Raw genomic sequence first — 17,321 nt, forward strand, 5'->3', positions numbered from 1 at the left:
ACCCACATGTGCGCTGCGCTTGATGAATGTGCGCATCGCGGGCCCTGCTGAATATGCGAGCAATTCATATGGGCGTCGTGGGCCGTGCTTGCTTAATATGTATGTCCGTGGTGGGCCGGGTTTAATTAACGTGCGTGTGCACGGTAGGCTGGGTTTAATGTGCGTGGACATGTGTGCTTAATGTGCTTCGTGAGCGTGCGTGCACATCGTGTGCGGGGCCGCACGTGCACGCGTGTGGTGATGTGCTCAGTGCGAATGCACGTGCTGTGTGATGTGGTTAATGATGTGGCATTGGGCTTACTGCCACTCACAGGGCTGTAGTGTTTCTGATACAGAAAAAGCCACTTGAACCCTGTGAGAGTGTAAGCAAGTGTAAAATGAAGCGTGGAGCTAGGGATTTACAGCAGGAGTTCAACTGCCGGCAGCTGTGATGAGCTAGACATGGTTTGGTTTGGTTGGATCTAGGCTTTAGCAGTATTAGAAATTAACACGTTTACTCTCATTTTAAGTCTTGTTTTTTGATTCCATGCCAGACCGATGGTGGCATTATTAAGGCAAGGACACAACCAATCAACCTCCAGGTTCCAAATGAGAGTCACAGTCACCAAGAAAACACAGATGAGACACCCTAAAATGGTAGTTGTCCAAGTCAGAGCAAATGAAATGCCATGAAATGCTACAGACAAACAGCACAAACAATATTTTAATCTACATAGATGATTTGAAATGTGAAAAATCTGATATTTTCTTGTTAGACGGCCAAATCTGAGACCTTAGTTTTTCATAGACAAGTGATTTATACTTAAATTTGTCTACGTACTTCCGTGGAAGGAAAGCTGTGACTAAAGGTAAAGATTAAACAATTTAAAAGACTTGCGCTCTTGCCACACACACATTCCTTATTCTTATCTAGTTTTGTCCTCTGAAAAAGGTGGTAATATCTAGGTGAAGGGGATGTTACAAGGTGATAAGAGATGATTACAAGTTATGTTATCCTTTGGCTGCTTCTCAGCCTCTCTGACTCGGATCAGGCATAGTATCTTGTTTAACAACATGATATTCTATTTTTGACAGATCCTCTTCTTATATAGAGAGAATTCAACTGATGAAGTTACAGCGCAAATGGGATTGTGCATGTAGAAGATCTCCTAGTGATAACTAAGTGCCAGTAGCCTTCAGTTACATTAGGACAGTCCCAGAACAAGTTTTGATCAACACATTACAAGAAACATTGCATTTACACCAATGTCTTCACTGGACAAGTACATCTATTTTTTGTAACTAACTTCTAGGTGGTCTTTTTATTTTCCTTGGACTATATAAAAATGGCATTTCAATTTAACTTTTCTATCACGGAAAATGTAGAAAACAAACTAGAGATTCTTAGTGATACAGACTTACTCCTGGGCTCTGCACAGGATGCTTTGAAAAACCAAAAAGGATCTACAGAAAGCAAGGAAGTGTCATCAGAAGAACCTGCCGCATTACAGGAATCTCTACATGTATATAAGGTAGCACCAGAAACTGCGGCTCTTGTAGCAAGCTGCTGCCCAAAGCCAACTGAAGATGAAAACCAGAATGAGACGCTACCAAAGAAACAGTCCTATAAAGTTGCCAGGGAGCATAATATTCCTGACGATGTTGACAAAGTGTTAGAAAATAAAGTTGTGGAAGCCTTGTCAGGGCTATATCATGTAAACATTTCTGTAGTGGAAATGACTCTTTCAGATGGCTCCCATGGAGAAGACATAGTGTCTAAAAGTATTTCTTCTCACTCTGATCTCCTCCCAGGTGTCTATGAGGGAGGAATGAAAATCTGGGAATGCACTTTTGACCTCATAGATTATTTGTCAACAGCTGAGATACAGTTTGTCAACAAGACAGTTTTGGATCTTGGTTGTGGGGCTGGACTGTTGGGAATAGTGGCCTTAAAGGGAAAAGCAGAAAAAGTTCATTTTCAGGACTACAATGGCACTGTAATTGATGAAATAACCTTGCCTAATGTCGTGGCTAACTGTGCTGCTGGCAGTGATGATGATAACAGAGAAGCTGGTGAACCTACTTCAAAAAGGCTCAAGAAAGCAGATTGTTCACCTGGTCTGCTCTCAAAATGCAAATTTTTTTCTGGGGAATGGTCTGAGTTCAGTCGACTCTTATCAAGTGACAGGAAACTTATTTCAAACTATGATATCATTCTCACATCAGAAACTATTTACAACCCTGATTACTATAGTGCTTTGCACGATACCCTTTCTAAGCTACTGTCTAAAAATGGCTGTGTGTATCTGGCTAGCAAAGCACATTATTTTGGGGTTGGAGGTGGAGTCCATCTCTTTGAAAAATTCATCGAAGAGAGGAATGTGTTTAGGACTAAAACGGTTAAAATTATTGATGAAGGACTGAAGCGGTTTATTATTGAAGTGGCCTTTAAGAATTCTAGTTGATACATTTGTGTACCCACTGATTTGGTTAAATACCATTTCTAGTACATGCCTTCTTTATCTTGGTTGAATTGTTTTGAAGTGGCTTATATGCTGGGATACTTTGCTTCTGGAGAATAAAATGAATAAATTTTGATTAGACAGTTGTATGTATTGAATCAAGTACTGACAAAAGGTGCCAAAATTATACACCTGAGAATCTGTCATACTTTTTCACAGAACAGATAGAGCAGAGGAAGCAGCTATACAAACTTCTCATGGCCATTTTGATTAATCTGCTACTAAATATAGTCATTCCTGGGGTGTTTTATATTAGTGGATCTGAGAGAAATGCATCCAAAATACCACTAGCATTTAATATAATATGCAAATACTGGATTGAAAAGAGGCAAAAAATGCAACAGTGGTTCCAATTAAGTATTTTAGTTGGGGTCCTGGGACCATGTCTTTGACTTAAGAGTTGGTATGTAATGCAGTGACTTTTAATGTGCAATTTTCTGTTTTACCACCAGAGGGATATGCCATTTATTACTTGCATTATATTAAAAACTAATCTTGCAAATATTTCATTTTTGTTGCTCTGTATGTATATAAATGGGTTTGCAAGACTGGAATCCTGGAGAGCTAAATCAGCAATAATCATTGGGTGACATGCTTTCTATATTGAAGTTAATGGGAGTTTTACCACCAATGTTAATAGGACCAGAATTTCATTGAGGTCAGCCCTTAATATGAGAGAAAAAATAAATATATTGAGCTATCATAAAATCTTGGTGCAGATAAACTACCATGTCAGATAGTCTATGTATAGGAAAAACAACTTAGATTCATTTTAATTTCAAGTAAAATAATAAAGTGGGGAAATATTCTATACAAGAAATTGGTAGTGTCACCCTGACAATAAACATGATGACTTGGGGAAGCCACTGGATGTGGTATACCTTTATTTTAGCAAGACTTCTGATACGGTTTTCCACAACATTCTTACAGGCCAGACAAATTGGAAGATTGGGCCAAAAGAAATCTCACAAGTTTCAACAGGGCAAGTGCGAAGTCCTACATGTAAGACAGAACAATCCCATGTACCAGTACAGCCTGGGGGCTGACTGGCTGGACAGCAGCTCTGCAGAAAAGGACCTGGGGGTTATAGTGGACAATAAACTGTATATGAGGCAGAAATGTGCCCTTGTTACCAAGAAGACTAATGACATCTTCTACTGCATTGGTAGGAGTGCTGCCAGCAGGGCAAGGGAAGTAATTATTCCCCTCTATTCAGCACTGGTGAGGCCACACCTGGAGTACTCTTCAGCTTTGAGCCCCCCACTACAGAAAGGATGTAGACAAATTGGAGGGAGTGCAGCAGAGGACAATGAAAGTGGTAAAGGGGCTGTGGGACATGACTCATGAGAGGCTGAGGGAACTGGGCTTAGTCTAGAGAAGAGAAGACAGAAGGGATTTAATAGCAGCCTTCAAGTACTTTTAAGGAGGGGTTTGAAAAAGGATGGAGCTAGTCTGTTCTCAGTGGTGACAGATGACAGAACAAGGAGCAGAGGTCTCAAGTTGTGGCAAAGGAAGTTTAGACCAAATATTAGGCAGAATTTTCTCACTAAGAGGGTAGTAAAACACTGGCAGGGTTAACCAGAGAGGTTGTGGACTCCATCCTTGGAGGTTTTTAAGACTCAGATAGACAAAGGGATGATCTAGTTGGGGCTGGTCCTGCTTTGAGCAGGGGTTTGGACTAGATGACCTGAGGTCCCTTCCAACCCTCATTTTCTATGATTCTATGTGAGCATGAACAATTTTGGACCAGAAGGGAAGCTCTTTATTAGTGAGACTAGAGACTCAACTCATACAAAAAGGTCTCAGCTACAGTAATGCACTGTTCGTTAACAAATTATTTCAATACAGTAGTTGTATGAGGAAGGAGACATTCAAACCCATGCCTTCTCAGGTGCCAAGCAGATATTATAGGTCTAATACCTCCAACCAGATGCTTAGCTTGGGAAGGCCTTTCACATACAAAGATTTGTCTTCAACACTAAGGGGGGAGGTTTTGTATGGTTAGGTTAGACACTATTATTATAGTATACACTGTAATTGCAAATTTCTGCAGTAGCTAGATTAGAATTTGCTGCCATATTCCTTCAGTTGGTCATTCAATCTCGCATAAATTAAGTGTTGGAAAATAAAATGGATCTCTAAGTAAAGCCTGTCTACTGGAGATGCTGTTTCTGTGTCAATACTGCAGTTTCACCCCAAAGTTAAGTTAGGGGTCAATGTGCTGTGGCAGGAACTCTCCCTTGTAAGGAAAATTAGATTTTAGACAGAAATTTTTCAAACTTACTCTACCCACCATAAGTGACTCATAGGATGGGGGTGGGGGTATATGCTCCCCCTGAATTGGCTGCCACCCCCTCTCCTGCTGCTGCCGCCACTGCCGGCTTCTGTGGGCAGTCACCAATTGCCACCCCTCCCTTTCACTGCCAATGCCACTGCTGGCTTTTCAGGTGGTCACTACCAACGCTGCTGCCCAGAAATTGCCCCCCCCCCCCAGTCTCAGGAGGCACCAGTCTTCCATGGTACCTACCAAAAAGTTTCAGAGGCATTTCAGATCTTTGCATTTTGTCCTAACTAATATAACATTACTATGCACTGAAATAGCAACATGTCTAGCCCTAGTGTATTTGTACTGCAGTGATGGATTAAGAAATTCCTGTCATTAAATTAAACAGCCTGGATGAAGAGATGTTGAGTAAACTTAGAATATTGAGAGAGAAAAAAATGGTATGGTTAGAGTGATAGGTATCTCCACAATGCAATAAACTTTTCCAAGCTAAGACACCAATTAATAAAGAATTTATTTGAACAATATAATTCAAACCCATGAATGTTGGGTACAGGATCTGTGATGTTGCAATTTTGACTGTCACTTAAGATAAGGGACAGGAAATCCTCTTGGTCTAACTTACAAAATAAAAATTTTCGGAAGAGCTTGTTATATTTTTTATAGTGATCCTGTGAATTGAGACAGTCACAAAAACATTCCCCATAAGACCAACTAGCAAAGAAAAAGATAATAGACTGATTTGGCTATATCTGTTTTTTTTAAATAAGTTTTTATCAAATAAATAGTACTTTAGACTTCTAATATCAAAAGGTAGGCTTATGCTAAAGTTACAACAATATGGAACCAGGTACTTTTAATTTCTCCTACTTCCTTTCAAATAATATTAATTATAGAGCCTAATAGCAATTGAACAGCCTATAAATGACAACATTTAAACTACTGACCAAAATACAGGAGAAGGGGGATGGTTTACCATTATATCGGTAAAGTCTATTCTTTTTGAGGTTGGGCAGTGAGACAGAGTGGGGGAGAGGAAGAAATTGAGTGTCATTAAAAATTGCGTATAACGTTCTACAAAGAGACTGTTTTTCCAGAGTGGAAAGAGTCTGAATAATCTTCCATACTTTTCAACAAAAGGCATTTCTCAGGAAATTTAATAAAGTTTAGCCCTCAATCTTTTCCTCTCTCTTTCACATGTAGTATTTAGCAACTGTTAGCAGAGACTATTAACTAATTGCTCTATTCTCTAAAATGTTAGTTGGCATTGGTAAAGCAATGCAGCTTCTACCATTTCCTTTTGAGAGTTTCCACTATTAGAATTCGCTTATTTTTCCCCCTGATGTTCTGCATAGATTTTCATTTACTCAGATTCTTCACTTTATTCTTAGCTGTAACCTTAAAACATCCTTGGGTTTTTTATGCCTATCAAACTTTTGAAGGTCTTACAGAGATTTAACACCCCCATAGCAAAATACAAAAACAGGAAATATTGTTAGTATAATTAAGTTACCATTTCCAAATCCTAGCCTAGAGATGTGTACTTTGTCTAAAAGTGTGTACTTTGTCTAAAATCCATTTGTCTGAGATGAAACTAGCAAAAAAGTATATATATTCTTGAGCATCTATGTTTCCATGTAATTTTGCTTAGGTTTTGTTCTCCCTGATCCTATCCCTATTTGAGTCAATAGAAGTAGGATTTGGGCCTCAGGTGTCTCCTCTGGTAAGTCTGTTGACATTTGAAGATGGCCATCATTCTTCCCTTCCAGGCTAGGAACATTTCCTTCTCCCCTGCATGTCAAATCATTGCAACCCTTGAAGCCAGCTCAGGAGCAACTTTTCAAAAATCGGAAAAAAATGGCCTCTTCACTACCCACTTCTTACAGTGGACTGGGCATTACACGTGAGACATGATCATGACAAACTAATGGCAAACTAATGAAGCTTGTCTCCAAGTCTCCTTGGTATGACATCATGGTGCTAAAGAGCCATGTAGAATTTCTTGCATGTGAAAAATGAAGCTGGAAATCAGGCAACCATAGCTCTCATCTCTGCGTTTTCCCAGAATGTACTCCTCCACTCTCAAGTTTTGGAAGATCGACTTCTTTATAACAAGAAATCCGGTCTGGTGGTTTTCCAGTAAGTTGGAAGTGTAGAGAGAAACATTAAATCCTGCTGCTGTCTCTCAGGGGAGTGAATTTGGAAGATAGATTTGTTTTTTGTTAAAGGAACCAGGGTTTTCCTTATCAGACAAGCTCTCTTGGGAGTGTTTGCTAGTTACAGGAAATAAGGTCATAAAATACTCCTGTTTCTTGCACAGAGACCAGCAAGGCAGTTAGAATGTCAACTTTTACAGATGTCATGCTATTGAAAACTAGGAAAAAGTGTAAAATCTCAACTACACCTTTTCCCTTACGGAAAATGTTCTGTTTAGAAATTATTCTGACTCCTTTGCTGTTCTTGGTTACTAGATGTAATAGCATGGAAAAATATTCCTAAGTCAAAATTCTGTTAATAAAAAAGAAATCAAAGCTGTAATCCATATCATCAGCCATTACTGATTAAGGGTTCAGTAGGGTACGAAGCTGGCAAAGATAAAGCAAGGATGGGGAGTGGTAAGACCATCTTAGGAGGATAACTGGCATTACATTCTCTGGCCTCACTGCTGATGGTAGGTATAGTAGGTTTCTGTGATGGAAGTATCTAATGGAAAATGGACTAAAACAACCTTTTTATATATATTTTGCATTGTTTGCTCAAGAAATACCCCATGGGAAATGTATCTTTAAGAAAGCTCATATCACTGAATAAGCTTAGCAGATATAGACTGTGTCATGAAGCTTAGCAGAGATAATAATCAGGATTTACATATATTTATATTATTGACCTACCGTTTGTAGGAAACAAAAGTTTCTAAGAGGGATATATAAAAAAAGAAGGTATTGTGTTGAAAGGCAGTGGAGTATTCAATGTGGTAGTATAACAGGGAGACTAACACTTCTGTTACTTCAAGGGAAAAATTTGCAGCAGATAGAGGCCAGGCAGCAGAGCAAAGGTCAGCTGCAAAGGACCAGGCAGCCAGGGTGCATGGTAGAGAGCTACACATTAAGAAGGGGAACACCTGCAGCCAGGCACGTGAACCTTGCTCAGAGTGAACTGGCTGCAAGAAGGCAGGCAATAAGATGCCAAAGACCAGGGCCTTTCAAAGGGGGGGCCATTTGGCCCACGCATCTCATTCATTCAAAATTTAGACTTTTGACACTTCCAAACGAGGTTATACATACAGACACAGAGATACACTGACAGGATTGAAAGAAGACGACATTCATCATACAACTTTAAACTCATGTCCCATTACTGGACCACACTGCCAGTAGTGCACTATGAATTAATTTTTTTTAATATACCGGGAGCCTTAAAAAATGGAAGTGGCCTGGGCCTCTCTTGACCTCTGAGAGAGCCTACCAAAGACTAGGCACAGCTAGTGTAGCAGTAGCTGTGCTGCAATAAGACAATAGAGCAGAGCTTAGATGGGTAACTTAGCCAGGTAACTGTAAACTCCCTTGTAAACTAGATGGCTGGGCATGATGAGCAATCCCTATAGCAAGGGGGAGAGTCACATAACCTGCAGAGGCAGGGTTTAGGGATTATAAAAGCCTAGGACTTGAGCTAGGGGCCAGTCTGGTTCTGCAGGTGGTCAACAAAAGAGTTTTGTTCTGAAAGGCCTCTATAGGAGTGATTGATTAGGGCAACTTGCTCTAAGGACTGCAAGCTATCTGGGGAAGGAGCTTTGCACTCAAGAAACCATACCTCAGCGACTATATGCCATGAAGACCACCAGCAAGGAATGAAAGGCTTGGAGAGATAGGCTTACAGTTTGTGTGGCAGCTTACAGTTTGTGTGGATTGGGTTTGGGATAAGTAAGGGGAGGCTGGACATCCCAGTGCTGCCGGAGCGGCACACAACTGTTTTGAGGAACCCTGCCAGGGGCTGGGGCCCAAAACACAGGAGAGGTTCCTGCCAAGGAGAGCAAGGCTAGAGGAGAGAGAAACTAGAGCCCACAGCTCAAGTGCAGTGAAAATAAGCAGGGCCTCCAGGGAGCCCACAGCTCACGTGGGGCAGAACCATAGCCTGAGAGGCAAAAACTAGGCCAGGGGCCCACAGCTAGGGACCTACTGAATTAATGGCAGAATCGGGCTGCACAATGGTGGTTTTAAACATGGCACCATTTTTGCCTCGTGGCCAGTCAACAACAGGGACACTTGGGAGATGGGTGGGGAGGGAGTACACAGGGAAAAGTTGATGCCACACAGTCCACTTCTTTCAGTATTTCAGTAGGTCCATACCCATAGTCTGGGAGGGACAGAGACTGATGGAGGTGCAGAAGCCTGAGCACAAGGAGGGCAGAGACTGGGAAAAGGCAAGGAGGCCTAAATGGATTGGAGCAGAAATTGAAGTCTGAGCACCCTCTGAGTGAGTGGTAATACCTGTGAGGCATGGGTACAGTTGTAGGGTAGGTTAGAGGCTGTAAGCAGCCTATAAAGTATCTGGTGTCCTGGAGGCATGTACAGACCAGAAGAGCCCATCTAGCATAAGGACAGATTTGGATCAGTGGGATACGAAAAGGATCTGCTGGCCAGAAGACAGGCCAAGGCTCACTTGAAGACCCTTGGGCAGCCTCCCTTTCCAAATCTATTAAGAATACCAAGGCATGGCAGGTGAGGACAAAGGGAAGGTAGCTTAGAGGCAGGGCTAGACAGAAGCCATTTGGCTACCAGGGGGGCATCACATCCACCTCTGGGGCTTGGTCCTGTCACAAGTAGCAAGGAAGAACAATAAAAAGAAAGTATTGCATTTAATGAATTAAGGATGGCCTCAATGCTAGAACATCAGGAAGATGCATTAAATCATGGGATTTTAACTTTTTTGGGTCATTGTAACCCTGGCAGCTGGTCAAGAAGGCAGGAGTACCCTGCAGCCACACTAGCAGGGGAGGTGGGGTCCTCTGGTTGAAAACCCCTGCACCACACAATTCAGATGCAGCCGAAGTTAAGATATGTATGCTCCAAATATTAGGCCTGTGCGAGTTGGCAGCGAGCCGATCCGGCTGCTTTGGATGGCCATGATCCAATCCAGAGCTCTGGACCGGGTTTCCGTCTTAATCTGGCCAAAGCAGCTCTGAAGCTTCCGCCGGATTAAGCTTGGAGATCCAGCTATAGGGTATAATGGGGAATCAATGAAATATCTATAACTTTGTTGTTTCTTGCCAAGTGTCAAGAATATCAGTACAGAGGTTTGGGGGGAACCGTACCCCAAATTCTTGAAAGCCAAACTCATGTCATCACTGTGTGTCACACCACAGGGGGGTCAAAACTGCAGGGCTGGTAGCTCTGAGGCCACAAAGTCTGCCAAGTTTCAAGGAGATTAGTGCAGGGGTTTGGGGGGAACTGCCCCTCAAGCTGCGGACAAGCAAAACCCATGCCATAGGTAACACTGTATGTGCTAAGGCGCAGCGGGGTGACAGCTCCAGGGATGGTGGCCCCTGCTGTGATGCCTGCCAGCTGTGGAGGAGGTCAGTGCAGGGAGGTTTTGGGGCCCTGCACTCCTAGCTGCTGACAGGCAAAACTGGTGCCAAGACTGTCTCTGTCCTGAGGCAGTTGATTGTCTGTATTGATTCTTTCCTCTCCTTAGCCTGGTTTTGTAGGTGCTAATTGATGCTCCTGGAGTCATTATATAGTAGCTAGGTCCTGTGTATTGAGCTGGTCCCCGAGTCCCTGGTCCCTGAGTGAATCATGATTGATTGGTAACTGGTAACAGCAGCTTCCCCTCCCCACCCCAAGATAGACAGAGTCGGTCCCACAGCACCCATGGCACGAATTTTGCTTGTCCACAGCTTGAGGGGCAGTTCCCCCCAAGCCCCTACACTGATCTTCTTGACACTTGGCAGGCTTTGTCACCTCAGTAAAAGCTACCACCCCTGCAGTTTTCACCCCGTGTTGTAACACAGACATGACAGTTTTGCTTTTAAGAATTTGGGGTGCTGTTGTCCCCAAACCCCTGCACCAATCTTCTTGAAACTGGGCAGGTTCATTCTCTCTGCAGAGTCTACCACTCCTGAAAATTTCATCCAAATCGGATAAAAAAAAGCACAACTATAGATATTTGATTGTTTCCCCATTATACCCTATGGCTGGATCTCCAAGGTGGCTCTGAACTGTTTCAGGAAGCCGAACGAGGCAGCACTTCAACCTGGATGTGCTGCTTCAGACCCCGAAGCATCCAAAGCTTCTCCAGATCTGAAGCTCTGTCTGAAGCCTCGAACAGCCCTACCAGATATGTATGCTCATTTGATAATACCATATTTACATGATTTTAACATGAGAGAAAGGGGCCTTCATCTTAGAATCAAGTATAAGAGTGGGGAGGTGCAGCAGCTGCCATGATTCAGGCTCCAACCCATACCCAGGGTCTGAACCATAGCCACAGCTGCTGCCTGCCCCCTGCCCCCAACCCCATCTCTGCCCTCCAGTCTCTCCTTCCCATCTCCACTCCATGCAGTCTCTGCTCCTCTACCTGCCCCTATTTCCCCCTTCCTGCCTCCCTTATCCTTCTATGCATCAGCAGGCTCCATCCAGGCTGCAGCCTGAAGCACTGAGTAGCCTTGTAGCAGTGGTGCACAGCCCACATAGCTGCTACAGGGGCTGGGTTGTGCCTCACACTAGAACGGTGTTGATGCCTTCCAGCAGGAGTAAGGGACAAGAGGAAAGTAGAGACTTATGGGGAGGGAGGAGAGGAGGAAGGGAAAGTCCAAACCTGCAGAGCTGGGGGGAAATGGGACAAACTGCTTCACCTCCCAATACCAGCTGCTTCCCGCCACACACACTGCCTGCCCCCCTGCATTATAACATATTTTCCATGTATAGAATCTCATTATTGGGCGTTCATCTCAAATTCAGGGTCTTAGATTCAAGTGAATACAGTACCTGTTTAGCCTGGACAGTCTTACACTGAAGCAGGGTCAAGCTATTCAACATGTATGGAGAGCACACACATGGAAACAAAACATCACTATGGATCTTTTTATTCAACTAAAAGTCACACTGATTTATTTGAACACAATTTAAGATGCTATATTACACAGTAGTTGAATTCATTTCTTGTCATCTGACCAAGTAATTTCATAGTCTTTGTATACCCTTTTCAGTATTTCTACAGTCACTGAATGATCTGCTTTACCATATCCCTGCAGGAAAGAGGGGAAAAAGTTTAAAAGGGTGCAAATGAATAAGATGCCAAGTCATCGAGTTATCATTCTAAATATCCAGTTTTGTGGCCTCAAAGCTAAATGTATTCTACTCGCATTGAAGTAAATGAAAGTTTTGTAGTCAGTCTTTAGTCTGCCTTTTAGAAAGAACAGGATTACACAGAATCTTTAGACTCACATGCCATAAAAGAATAAAGCCATTTTCTATAAACTATTTTATTTAAAAGAAATCAACCTTTTTCTCAGTTTTTGCAGACTTAGAACATAGACAGGATTCTTTAATGAAGATAAACCTTATTAACTAGAGTTAAGGTTGAAGGCAGGTATCAGTAACTTATAAATAGGTCACTAACATTTCTGATAGGTAGAGGGCAGGAAAAAAGAAGAAAATCAGAGTTAGGGTTTAAATGAAACATAACCGACTCTCAGATAACAACAGGAGCATTAACTCCAGTGAACTTAAAACAGCACAGTTAACTGAAACCTGAACTTTATGTTAACACAAAAACACAACTGATAGAAAAAAAAAAAGCATGATATTAATTTCAATCTAACTTTTTAAACAACAAAAAATTCTAGTTGTAATAATTAGGACTGTGATAGTTTACTACTACAAATTATTTTACATAAAAACAAACTGTAACTTGTTCAAAGAAACAAACTCAGGACTTACTGTAGAGAGACCAAACACCCGCAGTTTCTTATCTTTGCTATTATGGTCAATTTTTCCTCCTCCCAGGCACTTGCATTCAAAGCCCAGTTTTTCCATTTCAGGATTTAATTTTTCAAATATGTGATCTGGAAAAAGATATTGAAAGCCATTAGCTAGAACTTGCATTTCAATATCAAAAAGATTTATAAGTCCTTTTTTTCTAAGTTACTCATTCTTTCTAATCTCCTATCTAAGGCTTGTAAGAAAAAGATTTTGTTATCGATAGATCTGGGGGCACCAGAATGGTTATACTTAAGCTTGTTGGTTTCATTAAATCAGAGGCTGGTCAAACTGTAAAACCCCTAGCTGAAGTCTAAGGGGTCTGGAAGCTATGTTGAGCAATACTAGTAAGAGTCGCTTTTTATGTGGGCACAGTGCGACTCCAAGCAAAGCCTAGCACAAAATCCAGGACAGACAAAGTCTAAAGGCTCCTATACACAGGCAGGGAGCTGGCTCCAATGCACTGGATTTCCAGTGCGTCAGAGCTGAGTCTGCCGAAGCACAGAAATTAACATGATCCAGAAGACTCCAGTGTCATGTGAGTCAGCATCCTTGCACAGCAAAATGGCAGCAAGGCACTTTGAACTTAAGCTCGTCAAATGAGCTTTATTTCAAATCACCCCGCCACCTTTTCCAGTGTGGGGACACTGATAGACATGACGATTGGGAGCTTTTATTTAGCGTGGCTCACTAATTAAAGTGCCTCCCCATGCCTCCTGGAGCATATGTAAAAATGCCCTAACAAAGTATCCTAAAGACAGTCTTAATTTAAATTATCTTCATAGCAACCAGGCTTCTAAAAGAAAGGTCAAAGAACCTTTTAAACTGAACGTTATTAGTTCCTGTTGAAGCAGTGCATGTCATATCTTTACAGTATCTGAGTGTGCACTTATCCTGACAAACTGAAAACTAGTTTGGGTCTTACCCCTAATTCAGCTCTCATGGGTCCCAAACTCCACAGGGCTGTTGGCATAAGAATTAAAACGTAAGAACTGCCATTTACTGGGTCAGACCATTGGTCCCTCTTGCCCCATCTCCTGTGTCACACAGGGGCACAGAATGGATGCTGCAAGGGAGAGTGAAGTGGGTATAACCAGAGTTTTATCCTCCCTGCTGTTCCTCTCTTCCTTGCAGGCTCCAGCATTTAAGGTCTAAGACGCTCCAATTCAGAGGCCAGAGCCCTCACTCCCATGTTCAATGATGCCCATTTGTCCAATCCCTTTCTGAATCTGGCTAAATTGTCAACTTCCACAGCATCTGCCAACAAAGAGGTCCACACTTTAATTACACACTGGGTAACAAAGAAATTTGTTTTGTTACTTTTAAACTCATTACCTGCTAGTTTCATTTTGTGACCCCAAGTACTTGTATTGAGAGAGTGAATAAGAAAGCCCCATCTACTCTCTCTTCACCAATTATTATTATATAAACCCTCATCACATCCCCCTCAAGGATCTGTTTTCTAAGCTGAATGGGCCCAGCCCCTTGAATCTCTCCTCATGCAAAAGCCCATCCACACCGCTCATCACCCCTGCTGCCTTTCTCTGGATGGTCTCTAGATCTCCCCTCTCCTTTTTTGAGGTGCAGGGACCAGAACTGGGCACGAGATTGGAGGCATTGCTGCCCCATGGACTTGTAAAGGGGCACGATGAGACATTCGGTTTTACCATTCCCTTCTTCCTAATCCCTGGCATTCTGTTTGCCTTTGTGAGGGCTGCTGAACACAGACCCGTTTTCTTTCACGTTCACAAATCTTTCCTGGGGGGCAACAGCCAGGGTAGAGCCCATCGCAAATCCCTGGCATTTTGTCTGCCTTTGTGAGGACTGCTGAACACAGACCCGTTTTCTTTCACGTTCACAAATCTTTCCTGGGGGGTAACAGCCAAGGTAGACCCCATCGCAGCAACACTTTTTTGTGACAAAATCTTGACACTCCCAGGCACAGGGCCCCTGTGGGGAGCCTGTCCTGCCACAGCAAGGGGGGCACCCACTGCCCAGGGTCAGTCTCCAGCGCTCCAGCTAAGCGCGGCTGGAGGCTGCAGTCAAGGCTACTGCAAGGGCCGGCTTGGCCCCACCCCTAGGGGTGTGCCCTCTCGTGGAGGACTCACTGTGGAACTCGGCCGCTTTGTTGCCCCTGACGACGTCTCGGTGCTCGGCGCCCCCAGCTCGCTGCACCCGCACCAGGATGTACTTGAACGTGCCGTCCGCGTCGATCTCCACCTCGCGCACCGCCTCCAGCTGCCCCGCCATGGCGGCCAAACTGCGCAGGCACCCGAGTGCGGGTCGGGGGGCAGCCTGATAGCTCTGGAGCAGCTTCGGGGGGGCGGGGCTGCGTCGCTCGTGACTGTCATGCTCCGGGCGGTGGCTGCAGTCGAACGCCAATCAGGAGTGGGCTTGTCACAGCCGTTGTGACGCGCTCGTCAGGAGGCCCGGCCTTGCTGATTGGCAGCAGCCAGTAGGGGGCGGGACCGGGGTGGTCGTTGCTGGCTGGCGCTGCTTGGGGGCGGGGCTAGTTTCAGTCCGCGGTTTGATTGGGTGGGGCCCCTGTCACTTGTGTCCCTCGTGTTAGGGCGAGGGTGCCCCTGCCCAGTTGCCGGCGGTGGCGGTGAGCCGAGCGCTTCCTGAGGGCGGGAACTGGACGTCTCTTGGTCTGGCAGCGCTGTGGTATCCGCCCCACGCGGGCCGCTCCCCTCACGCTCAGGCCGCGAACACGCCCAGGACCGGCCCGTTCGGGGGCTGCTGGGGACCCGGACCGCGCTGGGCATTTGGGGGGCCTTGCCAACCAGGTGTGGTATAAGCTGCCTTCATTCTCAGGGTCCCTGAACAGCAAGCAGCCTTTTTGACGACCCTTCGCAGATTGTGTTAAACAGCCCGTTGCAAAAGTTTGCACTGGAGCTAACAGGCACTTCACTGGAGTACAGTTCAGTTACAGAGCAGGCGGGCTGGAAAACGCCACACGGAAGCAGCAGAAACGCCAAGCAGCCCATGTACCAGCCCTTCCCAAACTTTTGATACCCGAAGCACATAGTTGCCCACTCTCCCGGGTGGGCCGGCAGCCTCCCGGCTCGATCTCCCGGTAACTACTGAAAGCAATCCGGGAAGCTGATACTGTGAAGGGGTTGAACAGTACAATTCATAACATTACTCATATGGGGGGGGGGGGCAGAACCTCCTGCAATAGCTTCAGAGTTGGCAAACCTTGAAGCACACTGTTTTTCTGGATTAAAATCAGTGGCATGCTTCACCCACCAGTCTGTGGGCCTGATCCAGCTGGGGCCCAATCCAGTCCATTTTTTGTGGCATGCTTCCTCTGTGGTCCTGGCACACCACTGTGCTGTGTGTGGCACAACCTTGGGGAACCACTGCCATGTACAGAAAACCAGTGTTTGTTATTGTGTAAACAATAGGCATCAGATGTGGACTGGGATTCAGTTATTGAGTTAAGCAAATTATACATCTAAATAGATTACACTGTATTTATTTGCCTTTGGTTGCTGGGACTGTCAGAGTAATTTTTCCAACTTTCTCTCTGTAACCATGAGAGCTAGAAACTAAATAAAAATAAAGCTAAGATTCTCTACTAATGACTTGACTACACCTGAATCTTTATGGGGGGGGGTGGGGAAAGAAATACCCCAGTTCTGATAAAACTGAGAACTTGCAGTACCTACTTGGAGCAGACATTCTGAAATTTTTACATTTGCTTCTGTTTCACAGGGTATGAAATGGACCTTTTTTTGTTTTGTTTTTAAAGGATTTTCTGTTCAAACAAGGTAAGAGTGGCAGAAAAATGATGAAAGAATTATACCACCAGAGAAAATATTTTTGAAAATTCACATGGTAATTTTTTTAGCAATATTTCGTTTTAGTTATTTTTCATCTAGGATTTTTTTGTTGTTGTTCAGAAAGTTGGGTTCAAATTAACAGGGAGACTAAGAGGTGACCTGTAAAGAAAGAAGGGTGAGTTTGTGCACCCTCTTACTTAAGGTTGCCAACCCTCCAGGCTTGCTCTGGAGTCTCCAGGGGACTGTTGAGAGTTACCCAAGAGATAAATGATAGGGCATTCATAAAAATAAATATTAAAATGTTGAATCCAATTTATACAGTTGTCCAGTGGGTTTAAAAATGTAATAGCAATATGCATTTTCCTTCCTGACGAAAAGGCTATGCAGCATAATCTGTAACTGATATATGCAAGCACGTGGGCACACTGAAGTTTCAGAAACCTCCCAGAATAGATTCAAACAGTTGACAACCCTACTTACGATAGGGTTTGGCTTTGTAATTTTTCCCTTTTTTTCCATTTTTACTTAGGAAAAATTAAGAAACATCAATTCTTGCCTTCCCTAGTTTGGCAGTTAGGGGCACTGGGGAAGTTTCAGGGGTGTCTATTAAGAACTTGAATGGCTTGCGTAAAAAAAATTAACTTGTGTTTAAAGAGAAGAAAAAAAAAAAAGAGATTGATACTTTCCGATTAACTCCCTGTGTGGATACTCGTATTTCAGAATTAAAAAGAGTTTTCCCCCAGTTTAGCTAGATCCTGAAGCTTTCAAGTTCAAG

At 43.6% G+C, this 17,321-nt stretch overlaps 2 protein-coding genes across 3 annotated transcripts; one reads left to right on the forward strand and one right to left on the reverse strand.

Moving 5' to 3' along the window:
* Nucleotides 1-17: 17 nt before the first annotated feature.
* On the forward strand, nt 18-3,225 carry METTL18 (methyltransferase like 18). 2 transcript variants are annotated; one of them, XM_019530828.1, is made up of 2 exons: nt 18-99; nt 1,075-3,225. In XM_019530828.1, the coding sequence occupies exon 2, from the start codon at nt 1,326-1,328 to the stop codon at nt 2,442-2,444; it is 1,119 nt and encodes a 372-aa protein (XP_019386373.1). In that variant the 5' UTR covers nt 18-99; nt 1,075-1,325; the 3' UTR covers nt 2,445-3,225. The 2 variants fall into 2 exon arrangements, with proteins under 2 accessions (XP_019386373.1, XP_019386374.1); XM_019530829.1 differs by lacking the exon at nt 18-99 and adding an exon at nt 520-636.
* Nucleotides 3,226-11,848: 8,623 nt separating this feature from the next.
* Nucleotides 11,849-15,137, reverse strand: LOC109306952 (14 kDa phosphohistidine phosphatase-like; the record flags this gene model as incomplete). The annotated part of the gene is made up of 3 exons (XM_019530578.1): nt 11,849-12,028; nt 12,723-12,847; nt 14,870-15,137. Coding segments are annotated over 3 exons (486 nt in total), but the record flags the coding sequence as incomplete, so codon positions are not given.
* Between the last annotated feature and the right edge of the window lie 2,184 nt (nt 15,138-17,321).

This window comes from Crocodylus porosus, unplaced genomic scaffold (genome assembly GCF_001723895.1).
Source record: "Crocodylus porosus isolate Cpor-Errol unplaced genomic scaffold, CroPor_comp1, whole genome shotgun sequence".
In the NCBI taxonomy this organism is placed as follows: Eukaryota; Metazoa; Chordata; order Crocodylia; family Crocodylidae; genus Crocodylus; species Crocodylus porosus.

Coding starts and splice junctions, on each gene's coding strand:
- METTL18 (XM_019530828.1), top strand. CDS start 1,326: ATGGCATTTCAATTTAACTTTTCTATCACGGAAAATGTAGAAAACAAA.